Source organism: Hemiscyllium ocellatum, chromosome 1 (assembly GCF_020745735.1).
Source record: "Hemiscyllium ocellatum isolate sHemOce1 chromosome 1, sHemOce1.pat.X.cur, whole genome shotgun sequence".
NCBI lineage: Eukaryota > Metazoa > Chordata > Chondrichthyes > Orectolobiformes > Hemiscylliidae > Hemiscyllium > Hemiscyllium ocellatum.
Window position 1 is genome coordinate 67,674,293 of NC_083401.1, and position 19,226 is coordinate 67,693,518.

At 40.3% G+C, this 19,226-nt stretch overlaps 1 protein-coding gene across 1 annotated transcript in view; it reads left to right on the forward strand.

Moving 5' to 3' along the window:
• Window positions 1-19,226, forward strand: part of LOC132807725 (urea transporter 2-like) — a 110,640-nt gene that overhangs the window by 67,530 nt on the left and 23,884 nt on the right. The window contains exons 4-7 of the mRNA XM_060821774.1: window positions 1,736-1,874; window positions 4,588-4,777; window positions 7,301-7,429; window positions 18,500-18,692. Coding sequence (XP_060677757.1) covers window positions 1,736-1,874; window positions 4,588-4,777; window positions 7,301-7,429; window positions 18,500-18,692 — 651 coding nt within the window. The remainder of the gene's footprint in view (window positions 1-1,735; window positions 1,875-4,587; window positions 4,778-7,300; window positions 7,430-18,499; window positions 18,693-19,226) is intronic.

Here is a 19,226-nt window from a genome sequence, read left to right on the forward strand (position 1 = left end):
ACAAAGGAATTGGGAATATGGGCTGGTATTTTTACAGGGGGCAGGGTGGGAGGAGGTGTAGTCCAGGTAGCTGTGGGAGTTAGTCGGTTTATAGTAGATGTCCGTGTTGATTCGGTCGCCTGAGATAGAAATGGAAAGGTCTAGGAATGGGAGGGAGGAGTCTGAGACAGTCCAGGTGAATTTGAGGTCTGGGTGGAAGGTGTTGGTAAAGTGGATGAACTGTTCAACCTCCTCGTGGGAGCTCGAGGCAGCGCCGATACCGTCATCGATGTAGCGGAGGAAAAGGTGGGGGGGGTGGAGCCTGTATAGTTGCGTAAGATGGACTGTTCCACTTATCCTACGAAGAGGCAGGCATAGCTGGGGCCCATGCGGGTGCCCGTAGTAACTCCTTTGGTTTGGAGGAAGTGGGAAGATTGGAAAGAGAAGTTGTTCAGGGTGAGGACCAGTTCAGTCAGTCGAAGGAGGGTGTCAGTGGAAGGGTACTGGTTGGTATGGTGGGAAAGGAAGAAGTGGAGGGCTTTGAGTCCTTCGTGATGGGGGATGGAGGTGTACAGGGACTGGATGTCCATGGTGAAGATAAGGCGTTGGGGACCGGGGAAGCGAAAATCATGGAGGAGGTGGAGGGCGTGGGTGGTGTCCCGAACGTAGGTGGGGAGTTCTTGGACTAAGGGGGACAGGACCGTGTCGAAGTATGCGGAGATGAGTTCGGTGGGGCAGGAGCAGGTCCTATTGAATTAGATGATCAGCTTTGATCATATTGAATGGTAGAGCAGGCTCAAAGAGCCGAATAGCCTATGCCTACCCCTATGTTCTATATTCTATGTAAGCAAGTTATGAGTATGTCATAATTTAGGCCAACAACTTAGCCAGTGTCACCAAAGCAATCTATCTGGCCATTAGTCTCATTGATATTTGTAGAACCTATTTTCAAGCTAAATTGCTCTGTATTAAAAATACAATCAGGTGAAGTGAAAAATTGTCCATTTTGCCTCTCTGCTGAAGACTGCTTTTGTCCTTTTGTGATCAAATTGATTGTTTGCACACATTATTATGGCAACTGTACTTTAAAAGCACTTCAGAATGTCTTGAGGACATGAACGATTCTCTTTTGGATGCAAGTTCTTCTTTATTTCTCAGGAAAAATCGATTACTGAGGCGATGGTTTGAATCTGCTGAATACTTTGTCTTAACCAACAGGTGAAGATTTCTGCTGAGCTATCAGAGACTTGGAGTTAAAGCCAACATTTCCTTGGTTCCAAGGCCGCAGTAACTTTCCATTGACCCAAATTACCAATTACTGTAATTTTTCATAAGTAATTTATTGATCGATAACCAAGTTAAATATTTCATCACATGCACAGAATACCCTAGGCAGTGCAATTATGAACTCATTAAACAAAATAGTTCAAGCCAGTAATACAGTTTTGATTATAATCTGCTGTCAAATTTTGCATACGTGACTTCTGCTACATAAAAGCATTAGCCCTTTCCATGAGGATTACTTTAACCAGTGAAAAAAGGAATGTTTTGAATTTGTGAATCTGAACCTGCACAGGTCTGTGGAGCTTCGCATCTGACGTTGCATTTAAAGACCACTAACCTAGAGTGATTTGAATCAGATTTATTTTTGTTATGTAGAAAATACTTGTACAGTTAACAAATTACTATCATGCTTTTGTTTGTATCTTCATGTTAAACATGTAGCTTGATTTTGTTTCAATTCTGTGAGGAACAGGATCCATCCATGGAGAAGAAGCAAACAGCAATGATTGAAGATGTATCTACTCTGCATTCAGATAAACGCAAAGAAATCTTTTTGCAAAGAATTGGCTACTTGTCTGGTGATATGAGAGAATTTGGTTACTGGATGAAAGGTAAGTTAGCATTTGGAAAGATGTTTTCATTGAAGGTTATCAATGTTGCCGGAAAATAGTATTTAATAGTCAGTGGATGAAGGAATATAGAGATTTGCCCCAAGGCTGTTTAGTTAGAACAGGGTTAAGAGGGATCGTGATGAATACATTAGATGCTTTTGAACGTTATGTAACATGAACTCATTCCCTGATCTATTGAGAATTGTAAATGTGTGACCAAGGATAAAGTGATGAATAAACTACAAAGGATGAAAGTTTAATAAGTCTACTGCTTTGCTTAAGAACAGGAACACATGACAATTCTTTTCTTCCAAAGTGGAAATGATTTGGTTAGAATCAAGAATAAGCAGATTGTATATGACGTGTGGAAAGAAGGCACTTGATGAATGAAATAGCTTTTTGAAATGCACCCTTTCATGTGGTATGGGGATAATATATTAACAAGTATAAAAGAATGGTTGGCTAGTAGAAAATAAAGGCTATGCATAAAAGGCTCTTTGATTTGCAAGTTATGAAATTGGAGTCCTCCATTGGTGTGTGCTGGAGCCTCAACTTTTACAACTTGCACCAATGACTTAGAAGAGGGGAGTGAAAGCGTGATAGCTGAACCTGGAGACAGTATTAAGATAAATAGGAAGGTTTGTTGTGAAGAAGACACAAAGTGTTTTCTGGAAGATATAGATCAGTTGAGTCAGTGGGTGAACATGTGACTTAAGGAGTACAATGTGAGAGAATGTGAAGATGTTCATTTTGGCAGGAAGAATGAGAAAACAACAAAGAACAATTGCAGAAATCCAAAAACGCAGAGATATTTAATTATTTCAGTGCACAAATCACAAAAAAAGTTTTTTATGCAGATAAAATGTGTAATCAAAAAGTCAAATGGGTTGCCAACCTTTATTATGAGAGAAACTGATCATAACCATAAGGGGTTATTCTTCAGTTATATAGGACTTTGGTGAGACCACATCCTGAATACTGTGTGCAGATTTGATCTCCTTATTTCAAGGAAGAAGTAAATATGTTGCAGGCAATTAAGAGATGGTTTTCTGGATTGATATTGAAATGAATTAACTGAGTTTACTTCCAGTGCAGTTTAGAAGATAACAATTTTATTCGATAGCTACCACTTCCAGAAACCAGTCATGCCACTGAGCTCTTGCGTCCTTGTGGCTGGGAAACATTGATGTTCCATAGAACCTGAGCCTCAGTCAATGATAAAATGCATTTGATAGCTGAACACATTTCACTGCTAAACAGCCCCAAATGTTTGACCACTGCTTTATGTGTAAGCACAAACCTATTGCTCAATACCCACATCTCTGGGATATTTGCCATGCTCAGTAATGGCAGGAAGAGATCAGGATTCCTTGCTTCTATTTTATCATTCCTACAAGGCCAGTTGCCATGCAACAAGTAAAGCTCCACACACCATAAGCTGAATTTAATGCTGGTTCTACCCCCTGGCATAAAACACAGGAGCAAGCCTGCCTCCGCTAGTCCAACTATCAAACTGCCAACAGGCCTTTCATTACCATGAGACAGTACATTGGCACCTCCATCAGAATGCTGTCAGCCAATCAGAGGGCCAGGAGCACTCACCGACCCAACAGCACCACCAAGAATAGTGGTCACTGCTAGAACTGAAGCAAGGCTGAGACATAAGCATTTAGCCTTGGTGCTGGGATTTAAGGTGAGATTTGCATCTTGATAGAGCTAGGTTGGCAGACCCTCGAGAGGGGAGAGGGACTTGTATGGAATGATTGGAAAGAACAGTGGACAACACTGGGGCAGAGTTTCATTTTGTGTGGATCTCTGGTTAGAGAGCAGAGTTGCCCAGCAAGTAGTAAACCCATCCTTCAGCTCAGCATCAAGGCTGATCAGGTTTTATCTGGTGGTTTAGTGAGCACTGTGGGTAAAATCCTTGCAGGAGCAAGTCAAAATCCTCAAATGGACAAAATTGGCTTGTGGGCAATTGGATTGATCAATTCCTCCTGGAGTGTTCATAAAATTGTATTAGGGGAGGGTGGGCTTGGGTCAGCCATTCTGCCACTAGCTTTTTAGCTGTATCTAAAATCTTTTCCTCTGATCAACAGGCTCCATATATTCTATCATAATTTTAATATCAATATTTCTATCATAACATCATTATTGAATTTTCCCACAAACCTCTTTGTTCTCAGAAGAACTGTTCCAGATACTATTGCAAGGAGGTTTTCTGGGCAATCACAAAAGCAAGTATGTGGAGCAGGACCTGAATTTGCATGGATTGGATATTGTTTTTAAGGCCAGCTGTAAGAACAGGGCAATGTGCAAACCCCAATAACATGCATCATTGAAATTTGGAATAATTTCATTTAGCATTTACTATAACATTTAGACTTTTTTCTGCATTTAATTGAAAATGCACAGAACCAATTCAACAACAGATTAATACATTGTACATAACACAATGTAAATTTACAAAAAGCAATGCCATTGGTAATCCATTTCATAGAAATTAGTTGAAGTGTTTTACGTGCTAAGTATTTGTTTCTGAGTAATAAAGTTACTGTATCATCTAACTTCAGGGGTAAGGTTTTATCTGTAAATTGTGTGGCACCTTCTAAAATCTGCAATAATCTATGAACCTGTTGTTCCATTATTTGTTTGGGAAGCAGATAAGAGTCATATTCTTTAACAGTTGTATAATTTCATTCTGACAACATTGCAGAAAAGAACATCATTTTTCAACTTATTGACTGGAACCTCCGTGGAATTGCTCAGGTGATGTTTGTCAACAACCCACTGAGTGGTATCATTATTTTGGTGGGACTGATTGTACAAAATCGATGGTGGGCACTAAATGGCTTCATTGGAACAGTGTTCTCAACTGTGGCAGCAATTTTGCTCAGTCAGAACAGGTAAACATGTCTTCTTTTAAAAAGATTTCTTTTAAAAATTGATCAAAATAACTTAAACTGAGCAATTAGCTATTATTTATAAAAATTCAGTAATTACTGGACACAGTCTGGAAATGGTCAATGTTATGAACAAGCTCTGGGTGAAATTACACAGTTGATTTTGGATCCAGACAGGATACGCCAAATCATAAAGTGCCCGGGTGAGGAAGGTTGAACTGGCTCTCACTAGTTATTCACCCATCCACTCAGTTGGTGGCATGAAGGATAATTTGAAAAGTATCACTTCCTTTGTGGATAACCTCTCGCAAACTCAAATGACCTTATGGTTTAATCTTGAATTAACAATATGCATGAGTTAATTAAAGACTAAACAGAAGTAGAAATAGTAAGTCAACACGCAGACACAGGTTAGAAATAAGAAGTGAACGCAAAAAGATCAGAGTTAAGAAAAAGATAAGTCTCTGAATTGTTTACAATGACCATATAAACAATGTTGCAGCTCTTATTGGAAGCCACCAATAGCATTCACATTGAACAATTGAGCAGCTAATTTCAAAATTCTAGATTTGGCATGTTGTCAAAAATTATGTTGTCCTAATCCTTTCGATAGTGAAGAATAAAATGGGGCATAAGGAACAAAAAGAGCACGCTGCCTACTGAAGCAAGAGGTATAGCGGAGGTATTAAATGAGTGGTTTGCTTCTGTCTTTATCAAATTAGGAAATGTGAGTGTTGAGCAACTGAACAGTATAGTTTTTAATAAAGAAGATGTGCTAAAAAGGCTGTCAGTACTCCACGTAGGGTAGTCGCCAGCTGGGGTGCATCCAAAATTGCTGAGTGAGGTAAGGAAGCAAATTGCAAGACCATTATCAGAAATCTTCCTGACCTCTTTGAACATAGGATCAGTCCTTGGGGGCTGGAGGATCGCAAATGTGATGCCGTTGTTTACGAAAGAGACAAAGGATAACCCAGGAAACTACAAACCTGCCCGCTTAACAACAATAGTGGGAAATCTGATGGAGGCCATAATAAGGGATAAGATAATTATACACTTTTTTTTCTAAGTTCATATTAAGCAGTCATCATGGCTTTGTCAAGGGCAGCTCTAATCTGATTAATTTAATTGAGTTCCTTCACAAAGTGACTCAGGCAATGGATGAGGGTAATGCTATGGATATTATGTATTTGGTCTTACAGCAAGCATCCGATACAGTGCCACATGGCAGGGTGATTATACAATTAGAAATATTTGATTTGTCCTTGGCAGCATGCATTAGAATTTGGCTGTAGGATAAGGAAACAGAGGTTAAGTATAAATGAGCATTTCTCAGACTGGAGGTGAGTTGGAAGTGGTGCTCCCCAGGGATTGCTGTTGAGCCTCTTGAAACAGTTTGAAGATGTGTATTGGGGGCAAAATTTGCAAATGAAACTAAGCTAGGAAGAATAGCGAATTGTGAGTGACTTCAGAGACACACTGATAAATTGGCCAAATGGGCAGACACCTGGCAGATGAATTTCAGTGCAGAGAAACTGGAGTTAATGCATTTTGTTAGAAGAAACTTGGAGAGACAATACAGGCTTAACAGTACAACTGTGAAAGAAGTACAGGAGCAGATGGAGCTTGGGATTCAAGTGCATAATTGTCTGAAGCTGGTCAGGCAAGTTGAAATAGTTGTTAATAAGATTTATAGGATCGTCAGGTTTATAAATACAGGAGTAGAGTATGAAAGCAAAGAAGTGATGCTATATCTCTACAAAGTATTGGTCAGATGAAATTTAGAATATTAAGTTCAGTTTTAGACACTTTATTTAAGGAAGAATGTTAAAGCCCTGGAAAGAATGTAAAGGAGATTCACTAGAATGCTACCAGGAATAAGGGATTTTTGGGACAAGAAAGGATTAGAGAAATTGGGCTAATTCTCCTTAGAGCAGAAAATTAAGAGATGGCTTTATTAAGGTGCTCAAAATTATGAAGCTTGAAATAGTTTCAGTTCCCAACTGAGATCATAAAAATATATTACACCCTCCTTGTTAATAACTAACTGATATGATATGTACTAGGTCACATGGTTTGGGTCATATTCACCCAGAACTAGAGTTTTTGTTTAAAGTCTGGTTGAAGATTTGTAGCTCAGGTGTCCGTTGTTGCTCTGTCAAAGTGTTCATGTGCACCAACTCAAAGTTAACGTTCTCAACGGCTCAAGATAAATGCTGCTTTTAAGAATCTCTTTGATACGATTTGTTTTTAAGCAACGAATCTTCATCTTGAATAATACCTGCTAAATTATGATCATTTTCCGTATAATGAATCATTTTCTAATTTGAAGTCAATACTTAATATGGTGCTGTTAATTGATTCAGAACAATTCTGTGTTCAGATATTTACATTTTTATTTTCTAAGTGTGTTTGTTTTCCATGACTTTTCCCAAGATCAAAGCAGGCAAAATCTTTTTTATATATTAAATAAATGTCTGGAAAAGTGTTTAGCTCCAACTTGCTACTTTTTTACTTGCACCATTATAGATCCGCAATTGCAGCAGGGCTTTATGGATACAATGGCACTCTGGTTGGTCTTTTGATGGCTGTGTTTTGTGATAAAGGAGATTGGTATTGGTGGTTAATCGTGGCTGTAATCTTCATGTCAATGATATGGTACGTTAAAAGTCTATTTGTATTCTTATTTAAGCTACACAACAGTAACTATATTCTACATTCAAATGTAGAAATCTTCTAAGTGTGTTTTTCAACTAAATAAATGTCTGTATCATAGGAATTTTTTTTTAAAAAGTATGGTTACAGGATGGTACATGCATATAAAGGTAAAGATAAAGTCACCATGGTCTTACCAAACTATAGCTGAAAATGTGTTGCTGGAAAAGCGCAGCAGGTCAGGCAGCATCCAAGGAACAGGAGATTCGACGTTTCGGGCATCCTGAAGAAGAGCTTATGCCCGAAACGTCGAATCTCCTGTTCCTTGGATGCTGCCTGACTTGCTGCGCTTTTCCAGCAACACATTTTCAGCTCTGATCTCCAGCATCTGCAGACCTCACTTCCTTACCAAACTATAGAACTGTTCTCTCATTAGAGAGAGAAGAGAGAAAGAGACAGTTGGTGGTGGTTGAACCTCAGGGTCACTGCATCTCAGGCAAGGGGAGAGGTTGAGAAGGAGAGTCCTTTGTGGCAACCTTAACTGTGTAGGGATTGAATCCACACTGTTGGGATCACACTGCATTGTAAACCAGCCAACTGAGCTAACTGACTAGCAATAGGAAGCCTCTAATTCAGTTATTCTAACATGTACATCCTGAGGTTGAATTATTTAACTGCAGGAACATATTCTGAGAATAAGATTTCATATTGTAGTACACAAATACCTCAATATATAGTGAAGTAATAAGAGAATCTCACAGCTTTATTATGAAGTGATTGAGAGTGACATACCTTGACATCAAGTCCACATTCAACCCAATGCGTTTTCAAAATTGGAATCAATGGTTTTCAGGTGCCAAATTCCCCAGTGGTTGGAGTCATACCAAGCACATAAGAAGAAAGCTGTGGTTATTGAAAGTCAGTCATTTCAGCTCCAGGACATCTCTGCAGGAGGTTCTCAAGGTAGTGTCCTAGGCCCAACTATCTTCAACTGCTTCATCAATGACTTTCCCTCCATCATAAGGTCAGAAGTGGGGATATTCACTGATGATTACACAATGTTCAGCAATGTTCAGGACTTCTCAGCCACTGAAGCAGTCCATATTCAAATGGAACAAGACAATATCCAGGCTTGGGCTAACAAGTGATATTTAACATTCCAGGCAATGACTACCTAAGAAAAGAGACAATTTAACCACCACCCCTTGACATTCAATGGTATTACCATCACCGAATCCCTAAAATCAATATCCTGGGTGTTACCATTGATTAGAAACTCAACTGCATTCTCCGCATAAACACAGAGGCGATAAGAGCAGGTCAGAGGCTAGGAATACTTCAGTGAGTACTCACCTCTTGACTTCCAAAAGCCTTTACAAGGCACAAGTCAGGAGTGTGATGGAATACTCCCCATTTGCTTGGATGATTGCAGCTGCCACAATACTCAAGAAGCTTGGCATCATCTAAGACAAAGCAGCCCACTTGATTGGAACCATATCCACAAGCATCCACTCCCCTGTGTATAATCTACAAGATGCACTGCAGAAATTCAGCAAAGATCCTTCCAAACCCTGATCACTTTCACCTAAAGGACAAGGGCAACAGAAAATCAGGAAAACCACCACTTCAAGTTCCCCTCCAAGCCTCTCACCATCTTAACTTGGAAATATATTGCAATTCCTTCACTGTCAAAATCCTGGAATCCCTTCCCTACACAAATAAACTGCAGCAGTTTAAGAAGGCAGCTCACCACCATCTTCTCGAGAGGCGATTAGGGACAGGCAATAAAAGCTGACCCTGCTAGCGACACCTACATCTCATGAGTGATTTTTTTAAAATGCTAATTTACTTTTGGACAAATGTTCAGTTGAGAGGTATGTGTGTCATCAAGAAACCAGTCACAAGGCAAGTTTCAATTTCCAAAAAACCCTGCAGTTTTGAGTGGATTATCTATGTCAGCCTCCTTTTACAATTTCCCGAACCATAAATATCAGTCTTCGGTCAAGTTGATTCACTCCAATGGAAATGAAGAAGCAGGTTATGGCACTGGATACAGCACAAGCTGTGGGCACTAACAGCTTGGTAGGAGGGACAAGGACCCAACGGCACTGCCTTAGATTAAAGGGACGATTTCTTAGAGTGGAGATAAGAAGAAACTTCTTCAGCCAGAGAAAAGCGAATCTGTGGAATTCATTGCCACAGAAGGCTATGAAGACCAGGTCATTGAGTGTCTTTAAGACTGAGATGGATATGTTCTTGATTGTCAAAGGAATCAAGGGATATGGGGAAAAGATGGGAGAATGGGATAAGAAACGTATCATCCATGATTGAATGGCAGAGCAGATTCGATGGGCTGAATAGCCTAATTTCTGTTCCTATGTTTTATGGTCTCACCACCTGTGGAGCTGAAGCCTTGTGCTTTAGAGCCAGCTATTTCCCGAACCAACTGCTCCACAATAACCATAACATTGGAATCCATCCAACCATATCGGAAATTTTTAAAAAACAAAGAACAAAGAAAATTCACAGCCCAGGAACAGGCCCTTTGGCCCTCCGAGCCTGAGCCAATCCAAATCTACTGTCTAAACCTGTCGCCCAATTCCTAACCATCTGTATCCCTCTGCTCCTCACCTACTCATGCATCTGTCCAGACACATCTTAAAGAACATACCATGCCTGCCTCTACTACCTCTACTGGCAATGCGTTCCAGACTCCCAGCATCCTCTGTGTAAAGTACTTGCCGCATGTATCCCCCTTAAACTTTTCACCTCTCACCTTGAAAGTGTAATCTCTCGTTACTGAATCCTTCACTCTAGAAAAAGCTTATCTCTATCCACCCTGTCTATACCCTTCATGATACTGTAGACCTCAATCAGGTCGCCTCTCAATCTCCTTTTTTCGAATGAAAACAATCCTAACCTACTCAACCTCTCTTCATAGCTAGCACCTTCATAACAGGCAATGTTCTCCTAAACCTTCTCTGCACCCTCTCCAAAGCATCCACATCCTTTTGGTAATGTGGCGACTAGAACTGTACACAGTATTCTAAATGCAGCTGAACCAATGTTGTGTACAATTTTAACATGACCTGCCAACTGTTATACTCAATGCCCCATCCAATGAAAGCAAGCATACTATATACCTTCTTGACCACTCTGTGCAGCAACCTTCAGGGTACAATGGACCTGCACTCCATGATCTCTCTACTCATCATCAGCTTTTCCCAAGGTTCTTCTGTAAACTGTATAATTCACTCTAGAATTAGACTTGCCTAAGTGCATCACCTCACATTTGCCTGGACTGAACTCCATCTGCCACTTCTCCACCCAAATCTCAAGTCTATCTATATTCTTACTGTATTCTTTGACAGTGCCCTATGCTTTCTGCTATTCCACCAATCTTTGTGTCATCTGCAAACTTGCTGATCATACCAACAGTGCCGTCTTCCAGATCATTTATGTATACTCAAACAACCGTGGCCCCAGCAATGATCCCTATGGAACACCACTGGTCACCTTTCTCTATTTCAAGAAACTCCCTTCAACTTCTACTCTCTGTCGCTCAACTAGTTCTTTATCCACCTAGCTACAACACCCTGCACATCATGTCTACCATTAGTCTACCATGGGGAACCTTATCAAACACCTTACTAAAATCCATGTATATGACATCAACAGCCCTTCTTTCATCTATCAACTTGGTCACTTCCTCAAAGAACTCTATTGAATTGGTAAGGCATGATCTCCCCTGCACAAAACTATGTTGCCTATCATGATAAGCTCATTCTTTTCCAAACATAAATAGATCCTATCCCTCAGTACCTTCTCCAGCAACTTTCCCACCACTGACATCAGGCTCACTGGTCTGTAGTTACCTGGAATATCCCTACTACCCTTCTTGTACAGGGGGACAACATAAGCAACCCTCCAGTCCTCTGGCACCTCACCTGTGTTTAAGGATGACACAAAGATATCTTTCAGGGTCCCAGCTATTTTCTCTCTTGTCTCCCTCAACAACCTGGGATAGATCCCATCCAGTCCTATGGATTTGTCCACCTTAATAACCTCTAGTCTATCCAACACACCTTCCCTACTTACGTCAACGTGATCCAGACTAATCAAGCGTCTATCTCTAATCTCAACATTCATCATGTTCCTCTCCTCAGTGAACACTAGTGCAAAGTAATCATTCAGAATCTCACTCATTCACTCAGGTTCGACCCACAGCCTTCCTTCATTATCCTTTAGTGGACCAATCCTTTCTCTAGTCACCCGCTCGCTTCTTTTATAAGAATAAAAAGCTTTGGGTTTCTCCTTAATTCTGCTCACTAAAACTATTTCATGATTTCTTTTAGCCTGCTTGATTCCTCGTCTAAGACTGGTCCCACCCTTCTGGTATTCCTCCAGGGCCCATTCTGTTCTTAGTTGCCTGGACATTATGTACACTTCCCTTTTCCTCTTGGCTAGTTGTATGATTTCTCTTGTCATCCATGGTTCACGAATCTAGCCCTTCCAATCCTTTGCCTTCAACGGGACATACCTATCCTACACCATCTTTAACCTATCTTTGAAAGCCACCCACATATCAAATGTGGACTTCCTTTCAAATGGCTGTGTCCAATCCACATTTCCCAGCTCCTGCATAATTTTGATATAATTGGCCTTGGCCCAGTTTAGTACTCTTCCCTTAGGACCACTCTCTTCTTTATTTACGAGTATTCTAAAACTTATAGAATTGTGGTCATTGTTCCCAAAGAAATCTTCCACCACAACTTCGACCACCTGGCCTGGCTCATTCCCCATTACCAGGTCCAATATGGCCCCTTCCATCGTCGGACTATTGACATACTGCTCTAGAAAACTCTCCTGGATGCTTCTTACAAATTCTATCCCATCCAGACCTCTGACGCTAAGTGTATCCCAGTCAATGTTGGGAAAATTAAAATCTCCCCTATTGCTCCTACATCTTTCCATAATCTGTTTACCTATTTGTTCTTCTACCTCATGCTCACTGTTGGGAGGCCTGTAATACAGCCCCAACAATGTAACTGCACCCTTATTTCTCAGCTCCACCCATAATGCCTCACTACTCAAGGCCTCCATAGTGTCCTCCTTTAACACAGCTGTCTTATTATCCCTGACCAACAGTACAACTCCACCATACCCCCCCCCCACCCCCTTTTACTTCCCTCCCTGTCCTGTATGAACCATCTATATCCTGGAACATTTAGTTGCTAATCATGCCTGTCCTTCAACCAAGTCTCTGTGATTGCAATAACATCACATTCTCAGACACTAATCCAAGCCCTCAGTTCATCTGCCTTACCTACTATACTTCTTGCATTAAAGCAGATGCACTTCAGACTACCAGTTCTTTCGCGTTCATCTGCTTTCTGCCTACTCTTTCCCTTATTGATGCTATCTTCATAATCCTCACAGTCTCCACCTCACTGTCTACTTGTCTTCTCTTCTGGTTCCAACCCCCCTGCCACATTAGTTTAAAACCTCCACAACAGCAGTAGCAAAATCTCCCAAGGACATTAGTTCCAGTTTGGTTCAGATATAGACTGTCCATTTTGTAATAGTCCCACCTTTCCCAGAACCAGACCCGATGTCCAACAAATCTGAACCCCTCCCTCTTACACCATCCCTCAAGCTGTCCTGCCTATTTTTTCATTTCCACGCTGGCTAGCACATGGCACTGGTAGTAATCCTGAGATCACTACCTTCGAGGTCCTCCTTTTTTAACTTCTCTCCTAGCTCCCTGAATTCTGCTTTCAGGACCTCATCTCGTTTTTTACTTATATCGTTGGTGCCTATATGCACCAAGAGGCTGTTCACCCTCCCCTTTTAGAATGCTCTGCAGCCGATCGGTAACATCTCTGACGCAAGCACCTAGGAGACAACATACCATCCGGGAGTTCCGTTTTCAGCCACACAAGTGCCTACCTACTCCCCTCACAATAGAATCCCCTATGACTATGGCCCTATGAGTCTTTAAAATGTAACATTTCAAAGTTTGCAGATGATACCAAGTTGGGTGAGAGGGTGAACAGTGACAAGGATGTAATGGTTTTTCAGCATGATCTGGACAGGATGTCTGATTGAGCAAATCACTGGCAGATGCAGCATAATTTGGATAAATGTGAAGTTATTCACTTTGGAAGCAAAAACAAGAAGGCAGATTACTATCTGATTGGCTGTAAATTGGGAGAGGGGAGTGTGCAGCGAGACCTGGATCACCTTGTGCACCAGTCGCTGAAGGTAAATATGCAGGTGCAGCAGGTGGTAAAGAAGGCAAATAGTTTGTTGGCCTTCATTGCAAGAGATTTCATATGCAGAAGCAGGGATGTGTTGTTGCAGTTATACAGGGCATTTGGTGAGGCCACATCTGAAATATTATGTGCAGTTTTGGTCTCCTTTTCTGAGGAAGGATGCTCTTGCTCTCAAGGAAGTGCAGCGAAGGTTTACCCGCCTGATTCCCAGGATGGTGGGACTGACGTATGGGGAGAGATTGACTACATTAGGATTGTTTTCACTGAAGTTCAGATGAATGAGGGGGTTCTCATAGAGACTTATAAAATTCTAACAGGACTAGATAGGGTAGACGCAGGGAGGATGTTCCTGATGGTGGGTGTGTCCAGAACCACGGGTCACATTCTGAGGATTTGGAGTAGGCAATTTAGGATGGAGATGAGGAGAAACTTTTTCACCCAAAGAGTGGTGAGCCTGTGGAATTCATTACCACAGGAAGTAGCTGATGCCAAAACATTGAATGTATTCAAAGGTGGCTAGCTTTAGCACTTGAGGCAAATGGGTTCAAAGGTCTTGGGGGAAGCAGGATTAGGCTATTGAATTAGATGAATAGCCATGATTGTGATGAATGGTGGAGCTGGCTTGAAGGGCTGAATGACCTCCTCCTGTCTTCTATGTTTCTATGTAAATTGCCCAGGTGTGCCCTGACAATCAAAAGCAGGACAAATCCAATTCAGCTAGTTTTCACTCCATCAGTGAACTCGGAAGCATTATCAAAGTGATGGAAGATGTCATTAATAGTGGGTAAAGGAAACTTACACAACAATGACCTGCTCACCAATGTTCAGACTGAGTTTTATCAGGATCACTTGGGTCAGTCCTCATTAAAGCCTTGGCTCAAATATGGACAAAATCGCAGAATTCCAGAGATGGGGTGTAAGTGTGAAAGAACTCATGATATCAAAGTAGGATTTGATCATATGTGATATCAAGGAGCAGACTCTGCATCCATCTCACTTCAAGACCATAGACCATAATATAAAGGAGCTGAACTAGGCCATTTGGTTCATCGGGTTGGCCCTGCCATTCAATCATGGATATGTTTCTTCATAAGACCATATCTTAAGTGGGATTTGTGACTACCAGCTACATGTGATATTTTTAGAGGATTTCCATGAAACCAGAAGGAACAGGACAGCTTTCCATGACCATGCAGATCTATTCATCAATCTGCGTGTTAGCCAATCAAACCAGCAACTCCCAGACATAACCTGAGGGCCAGTGCAAAATTCAGTCTTTCACAGGTTGAGCTGCCTGTGGAGATGTGATAGGAGTCAACAGTTTGTTCCTAAGATGTGTATGAAGTCTGAGGCCCAGGTATAAGAACAGCTCAACCTATTCTAGATGGACATGAGCTGCATACACAATGCTGAGACTGGGACTAAAAGTGAAGTATGGATTCATATATATGCCATCATTTGAAATGTTTTATAGTAATTGACTTAATATGGTCAAATATGCTTGTGAGTTCTACAATAATTATTTCCTCATTTTGTAGAGACCTGAAGCAAATGCCATAAATTACTAAGCATAACTTTCTTGGCAAAACTGAAAGTGGAATGACAGGTGGCTTGTTCAGGTGTCCAGTATACACTCACAATGAAGACATTCCCTGCCAGGAGTACAGGACATTTAAATTTTATTTGCCTTCAGATGAATTAAAATTACACGCAAAAATAACTCCTTTCAGAAATATATTTGCTAAATTTGTGATCCATTCCATAAAGGTATGACAGTTTGTAATAATTTTAGGAAAATAATAATGCATTAAATATGAATTCAAGCATCATTGGTGGTGCCTTGGAAAGAGCTTGAGTTTTCATTGACAGTCTGGATAACCAGAACTGGAGAATGCCTGCTGATTACAAGCAGTAAAATACACACATAATTGAGATACAATCAAACAGCAAATAAAGAGAAATAACATAATCATTCAACCTGAAAATGGCTTAACCACAAAAAATTTACCACAGTTTAAACAACCAGAGGGAGATTGTTGATAGCAATACTTAAAGTAATTTCTCATCTTTAGAGGAGATTAACAGAGGAATATGAGAACATTTACAGAGATAGGAGCTATTTTACAGGAATAAAGCCAACATAGATGCTCAGTCATTAAGAATATTCAAGTTGAGAAGGTTTTTTTTTGATCAGTCAAAGAATCAAAAAGGCATAGAAGTGAAGTCAAATTAGCAGATCATCACAATCCTGTAAATATTCATGTTATGTCACTGCTGTTGCCTTTGAGAAGGTGATGGTCAGCTGCTTTTTGAACCACAGCAATCCATTTGACAGTGCTGCACCCACAATGCTGTTAATGAGGAGTCAGGAGGTGAGTTGTTTGTTGCAAAATTCCTAGTCCCTGACCTGGTCTTGTAGCCACTGTGTTGATATGGCGAATCCAGTTCAGTGTCCAGTTGATAATAATCCCCAGGATTTGATAATGGGAACTTAGCAAAGGTAATGTCATTGAATGTCAAATGGGTGATGATAAGATGTTCTCTGGTTTTTGATGGTCGTTACCTGGCACTTGTCTATCATAAATGTTATGTGCCACTTGTCAGCCAAAGCCTGGATATTAACCAGATCTTGCTACATTTGGACATGGACTGTTTCAGTATCTGAGGAGTCATGAACAGTGCTGAACATTGTGCAATCATTAGCGAAAACCCCCACTGCTGACCATATGATGCGGAAAGATCATTGATGAAGCAGCTAAAGGTGGCTGGATCTAGGACACTTCCCTGAGGAACTCCTACAGAGAACTCCTGTAATTGAAATGACTGACCTCCAACAACTACAATTGTCTTCCTATATCCCAGATATGACTCAAATAGTAGAGGGTTTCCTCCCTCATTCCTATTGACTCGGGTTTCACTCGATCAAATGTGGACTTGATACCAAGGGTCATCACTCTCACATCCCCTCTGGAATTTAACTCTTTTTTTTCCCCATATTGACATCAGGAGCTGAGAGATGTTGGAAAAAACCCAAAATGGAAGTTGCTAAGCAATTGCTCCTTAATAATACCGTGATGACCCATTCCATTGATTTACTGATGATCAAAAGTTAGCTTGTGTGTTGGTAATTGGCTCGGTAAGATATGAGCTGAAAAATGTGTTGCTAGAAAAGCGCAACAGGTCAGGCAGCATCCATGGAACAGGAGAATCAAAGTTTCGGGCATAAGCCCTGAAGAAGGGCTTATGCACGAAACGTCAATTCTCCTGCTCCTTTGATGCTGCCTGACCCACTGCGCTTTTCCAGCAACATACTTTTCAGCTCTGATCTCCAGCATCTGCAGCCCTCACTTTCTCCTCGGTAAAATATGTCCTAATTTTTGTGTACAGGACATACCTGGTAATTATCCATATTGCTGGGTACACGCCAATGTTGTGGCTGTTCTGGAACAATTTGGCCAGGGGCATTTATTTATTTTGCTCCTATTTCTTATGTTATTATGTTTGTAAATGCAAATGCTAGCTTGTAGTGATGGAATGTACAAGGTGTGTACAATTGTTTATACCCAAAGTACTAAGTCAAATACATCACAGGAACTGCGAACATTGGAACTGAATCTAATGGAAGCTAAGGTTATGTTTTTGGACCAACTTAAACAATTACTTGATTTAAAAGTGAGTGCATTAGGTTGAGTAGGTTGCATTTATACTTCACAATTCACAGCAGTCAGTTAATATGAAGATGAGACCCTATTATTGATACAGGTTTCATGCGTTCCACAGTTCTCTATCACACCTTCAAATTTTCCCCTACGTCAATATAGATTGGTTTTATTCAATTATTTTCCCAATCAGCTAAGCAGTGTTTAGTAAAATACCATGCTCCTCTGAACCTTTCTACTGCGGCATGACAGAGAAGCCGTAGATGCCTAGTTTCAGGTCCAGCAGGAGACTGTGTTTGGGGAATGTCATGCGATCACAGATGTCCTGCAGGAATAGTTTTACCACCTGTACTACCCAATCAGTGATAATGAAAACCAATAATGCCCTCGACACTTATACTAAAAATTGTTCAAAGCAATAACACAGGAACTGTTAGGACTCATCCAGTCTCTCTCTCTTTGGGCTCTATATCCACCGATTGCTAAAATTATAACATCAACCACTGTTCAAACATAGCAACCAAATTGCAGAGTGCTCCAAACATCAGTGAGATAAACATGATCTGTTTCCATAGAGCTGCTTGAATGTTAAGTGTTGGTCAGGGCTAAAGGACTTCCCTGTTGTTTTCTGAATAGTATAAAATGATATTATATATCTACTTGAAAGGACACACTGCATCTCTATTTAATGTCTCATCATTAAAGATGCATATGTGGCAATGTAATACACCCCTCTCACCCTGGTCTGTGCAAAAGTGAAGCCAAACCTGTGTGCTGTAGCCTCTGCAGTAGGTTTTGACCTACAATTTTCTGATCCATCAGTGGAAGAACAATGACCGATTCTCAGTGAAGACAGAAAATGAGTCATTATGATCTACCCACTAAAGCTTCATAAAATAATGCATCATGTGTCTGCAAACAATTGGTAGACAGAATCTCGATTACTTCATCCATACTGGAATAGTGTAACATTTCCAGATCCAAAACACTGTTTTGAATGGGTGGGTATTGAAACCTTTTGTTTGGAAGTTTGGTAGTGAAAAGCAAAAAGCGATTGAAAGAATAAAGTTATGTCATTTAATATAGGATTGTAACTCCTTCATTTTATATTTGCACTGAAAGCAATTTCTTTTTTGCAGTCCTGTTATTTCAAGTGCCTTGGCTGCTGTGATGGGCAAATGGGATCTACCTGTATTCACTCTGCCTTTTAATATAGCTGTCGGATTGTACATGGCTGCAACAGGACATTACAACCAGCATTTTCCTCAAATTTTTATTGGACCAGTGACTTCGTCACAAAACATTACATGGTCTGATCTCAGTGTTTCAATGGTAAGAAATATGTATGTCATTTTATAATCTTTGAGCATTGTTAAGGTAGCAAGTACATTAAACAGAAAGAGGTCACGGTGAACATACACAGCAAAATATCTTTTTCAAATCTAATTAATTTTAAAGAAGTTTATATCCTTATTATAATACCAATAAGTTATAATTATGATTTTATTTCTTTATGAGTACAATTCCATAGTTTGTTGAAGGACATACACATCATCCATTAATATACAAGTACCACCTACTGCTTTAGAATTGCATTGTGATTACAATTGATGAACCATATGTCGGCAGTGTTCAAACCATGCTGCTGTAAAACAAAGGACAACTTATTTTACAATGTGGACTAGTTGCTAAATTCTGCAATCTGGTCCTGATTGCAAAAAAATCAGCTTTATCTTCTGAAAAGTACACAGGTATGTGATAGTTTCCATAACAAAATAAAATCAACTAAATTTTCATATGGTGTAAAGAAATCCGATTTGGAATGGAAATGGGAAAGAATGCTTTTCCAAACGTAAAAAATTACAT